At 34.5% G+C, this 4,592-nt stretch overlaps 1 protein-coding gene across 1 annotated transcript; it reads right to left on the bottom strand.

Annotated features, from left to right (window-relative positions):
- Nucleotides 1-3,017: 3,017 nt before the first annotated feature.
- LOC126017702 (olfactory receptor 8U1-like) lies at nucleotides 3,018-3,977 on the bottom strand. The gene has a single exon (XM_049779753.1). It carries the CDS (start codon nucleotides 3,975-3,977, stop codon nucleotides 3,018-3,020), a length of 960 nt encoding a protein of 319 aa, XP_049635710.1.
- Nucleotides 3,978-4,592: the final 615 nt, after the last annotated feature.

Raw genomic sequence — 4,592 nt, 5'->3', positions numbered from 1 at the left:
GTTTTTGTTTTGTTTTGTTTTTGGCCACACTCAGTGACTCTCACGGGTTGTTCCTGACTTTGAGCTCAGAAATTGCTCCTGGCTTGGGGACCATATGGGATGCTGGAGGATCAAACCACAGTCTGTCCTAGATCAGCCACGTGCAAGGCAAATGCCTTACCGCTGAGCCATGCTCTGGCCCCATTACAGTTCTTTTTCCCCACAGATAGAGTTGCTCATGATTTAGTTACAGTCATACAATATATAACAACCTTTACCAATGTGCATTTTCCAACTTGAAAGTCAACATTTTCCCTCTCATCCACCATAATGTCCTCTTCCCTCCCACCAGACCTACCCTGCCTGCTTCTGAAACAGGCATTTTATCTCTTCTCTTTTGTTTTTTGACATTGCTGCATTGCCAGGAACATCCCTTTCATATTAGACTCTTCTCTAACTGCACTCTTTGCTCTTTATGGCAATTTTCCTACCATGGACTGGTTTCTTTAGTCTCTGGATAACATGCCCACACTGTCTTTTATTTTCCTTGTATCCCATAGATAACTGAGATTATTCTATTTTTATCCTTATCCCTCTGACTCATTTCAAGTAGCATGATACTTTCCATGTCCTTCCTTGTATAAGCAAATTTCATGACTTCATTTTATTTAATGACTGCATAGTATTCCATTTTATAGATATACCACTGTTTCTTTAGCTACTCTTCTATTGTCAGGTACCTGGGTTGCTTCCAGATTCTGGCTATTATAAATAGTGCTCCATTAAACGTAAGTGTGTAGAGGGCATTTTTGTAGTGTGTTTTTGTGTTCCTAGGGTACATTCCTAGGAGTGGTATTGCTGGATCATAAGGAAGCACAATTTTCAGTTTTTTTAAGCATCCATATTGTTTACCAGAAAGGCTGTACTAGAAGACATTCCTACCAGCAGTGAGAGTCCCTTTCTCCCTACATCCATACCAGCACTGATAATCCTTGGTGATGTGTGTCAGCCTCTGTGGTGTGTGATGATACCTCATTGTTATTATTTTGATTTGAATTTCCCTGATGATTAGTGATGTGGAGCATTTTATGTACAATTTGGCCATTCATATTTCTTCTTTGAGAAAATGTCTGGTCATTTCTTCTTCTCCCCACTTATGATGGGGTTAGATGATTTTTATTGTTAATTTCTGCCAATAACCTATATATCTTAGATATTAGCCCTTTATCATATGAATATTGAGTAGCCATTGTATCCTAATCACTGTTTCCTTTGAAGTTCAGAATCTTCTCAATTTAATGTAGTCCATTTGTTTCTTCTGTTTCACTTGCTTGGATAGTGGAGTACACAGATTTTTCTGAGGTAAGTTATTATACCAAAAAAAAACCCAAAAAACTCTCTTACTATAGAATAGATAATGCTATCATTTTGGAGTAATCAATTGTTTTATTTTTTATTTTTATATGAGGGCATATAAATTTATCTATAATTGTCACAGTAAGACTATTTTGAGATGATATTGTTACATTTGACTAGCCTGCTGTTAATAATAAGACATCAGCTGAAAAAAATTACAAGGTACATTGAAATAACTAGCATATCCACTACTGTGTGTAATGTTTGCTTAACAATGCAGATTTTACATTCTTAAATGAATATTTGTTTACATAAAATATGTAAGTAAAAGTGAAAAGCAGAAACATGGGAAAATAAGAATACATGATTTATTTAGTAACATTAAGAAAATAGAACACATTTTACCCACATCATTATTGATATTAGAAAAACTTTCTAAATATGCAAAGAAAAAAGTAGAAATTCTCAGAAAATAATAAGAACACAAATATTATTTGTCTATGAAGAATACAATTTCTACTGAAAGTTGTATATTATGTAAAAATAAAATAATTAAAATATCCTATGCAAAATGTAACTCTAAGACATCTGGAATAGCTTTATAAATTATTAAAAAATAAACTCTAAAACAAACAGTTTTACCCCCAAAATAAGTGCCATGTGTAAGGCAAGCTCTCTCAAGTGTTGGCACTATTACATTTTTAGACTGGATAGTATTTTGTATGAAATCTTTCTGTAAGGTTTACTCTATGGAACATCATCTATTTTATCCCACTAGATTTTTATAGCTTTCCATTACATCTTTTTTTTTCTAGTAAAAATCAATATTACAGAATATTGGAAATCATTTCAAGAGTGAGTGTTGATTCACTTCATAATATTTGTTTACAATAATCTCTTGGCATTGTATTTGGAATATATTATTAAAATCCCCTTATAATAGGAGTGTCAGGAAGCCTTCATTTTTGTCTATTCTTAGCAATGTATAGATCAGATAAGAAGCTTAATATTTTATATGTTTTTGGGTTACATCTAGTGGTGCTTGAGTTTAGTTCCTGCCTCTGCATTTAGGAATCATTCCAAGAGGGGATCATATAGTAGGTAGGTCATGAACAAAGTAAAGCACTATCCTGCTGCCTTACTATTACTCTGAAAAGAATCACATTTTAAAATATTTAATCTTTATTTGAGAAGTGACATAATATAAATTCTTTTTGTGTTTTGTGTGTATTTTAGTTTTGCTTTGGATGGTGGAATTTGCTCGTGGTGGTCTGGAATTGTTGTAAGTTCGATCATCAGATGCTGTTCAGGTGGTTCTACAGAAGACCAAGTAATGCCTGTGATTGATCCTAGGACTTTAACACACAAATCATGTGCTCTAGGTTTTTAAGCCACTTCCGTTGTCTGATGATGTTAAATTTACAATTACAGTTATGATGCTATAAAGTTAAAACTACTTACCAAGAATTTTGAAAAGACGTCATTTTATAATGACCACATTGAATATTACCAAAGGTAAAGAGTGTTTACTAGTTTTATGAATGGAGAACAAGAAAACAAATTGTGAGATAAAGACTGCTTTGATTTTCCAATACATTATCATTATGATATTTATTATTATATTAGTATGTGAATATGTGGTTTTCACAGATATGAGGACCTGAAACAATTTCTGACACAAATCATTTTCCAAATTTCACAAACGCAAAAGCCTGGTTTTTATTTACGATGACTTTTGTGAGGGCGTCTTTCACATCCTTGTTCCTGAGACTATAGATCAAGGGGTTCAACATAGGAATGATCACAGTGTAGAAGACAGAGGCCATCTTATCTGTGTCAAGAGAATGGTTGGAACTAGGCTGCAAGTACATAAAGATGAGGGTCCCATAGAATATGGTGACAGCCACCATGTGAGAGCCACATGTGGAGAAAGCTTTGCGCCTGCCTTCTGCGGACTTCATCTTTAAGATGGCAGAAATAATATATGTATAGGAGATAGAGACGATCAAAACAGAGGGAATGTATGTCATGCCAGCACAAATAAAGATCCAAAGCTGTTTGGAGTTAGTGTCTGAGCAAGTTAGCCTGAGCAGAGGCATGTCATCACAATAAAAATGGTTGATGATATTGGAGTGGCCGTAAGAGAGACGAAAAGTGAGAATAGTATGGAATAAAGCTGTCAAGAAACTATAGGTATAGGGGATAACTACCAGCACATTGCAAATTTGGGGGGACATCACAACCATATACAGGAGAGGGTTGCAAATGGCCACATATCTGTCATAAGCCATTGAAGCCAGTAGCAAGCATTCTGATATCATAAAGGTGAGGAAACAGCCTAACTGAGTAGCACATGCATGGAAGGAGATAACATTGTACTTGTATAAAAAATTCCCAAGCATTTTTGGTGTAATAGTAGATGAGTAGCAAAAATCTACAAAGGCCAGGTTGCTGAGAAAAAAGTACATTGGGGTGTGGAGTCTTGTATCTGCTCTAATGAGAAAGACCAAACCCAGGTTTCCCACCACGGTAAAGAGATAAATGAGAAAGAACACCATCAGGAGGGGCATCTTTAACTCTTGTTGGTCTGTGAGGCCCTGGAGAATGAACTCTTTGACCTCTGTGCAGTTCAGCTGGGCCATATTTCTTTAAGGCATCTAGGGAGTAAAGTTAAGAAATGAATTCAATAGGTAAATCCAGGTTATCCTTAGTTTTGTCCTGGTATCTTTTTCTTGTAATAAATTTTTCTCTAGCTTCAATTTATCAAACAGTAACATTTCTATTAATAAAACCTTTTACCATGTGGTGATATTAAGTTCTTATTTTAAGATACTTCAGTGGAATTATTTACTGATATTATTTAACATCAGTGAGTCAAAGTCAAATTTTTTAGAAACATACCTTTCTACCCTGTTTGCATGGAAGGGTCTTCTTTTTCGTCTCATGATGAATCTGAGTAGCAACTCAGTGCTTAGTTTTGTGAGTGTCAATGTCCCACAGGATCTTATCTCAAGGCATGATGCAAATGTGATTAGCCTCAAAATTACAGATTGTATTCAACTGGGATATCAAGAGACACTGAAGATTAATTAATATAATTGCCTATTTTTAAATCTATAATCTATAGATTAATCTATCTATAACTATACCTCTACTGTAATACTATTGCTTGAATTTTTTCCTAACTTAAAATAATACCACTAATTTATTTGACCTTTAAGATATAAATTACCTTATTTAAAGACCATGTATTGCAT

The sequence above is a fragment of the Suncus etruscus genome, chromosome 9 (genome assembly GCF_024139225.1).
Source record: "Suncus etruscus isolate mSunEtr1 chromosome 9, mSunEtr1.pri.cur, whole genome shotgun sequence".
Taxonomy (NCBI): domain Eukaryota; kingdom Metazoa; phylum Chordata; class Mammalia; order Eulipotyphla; family Soricidae; genus Suncus; species Suncus etruscus.
Note: the sequence above shows the minus strand (reverse complement) of the source record. Positions and strands in the feature narration are given on the sequence as shown.

Bases quoted from the DNA above. Each gene is read 5' to 3' on its own strand.
- LOC126017702 (XM_049779753.1), bottom strand. From the start codon at position 3,977: ATGGCCCAGCTGAACTGCACAGAGGTCAAAGAGTTCATTCTCCAGGGC.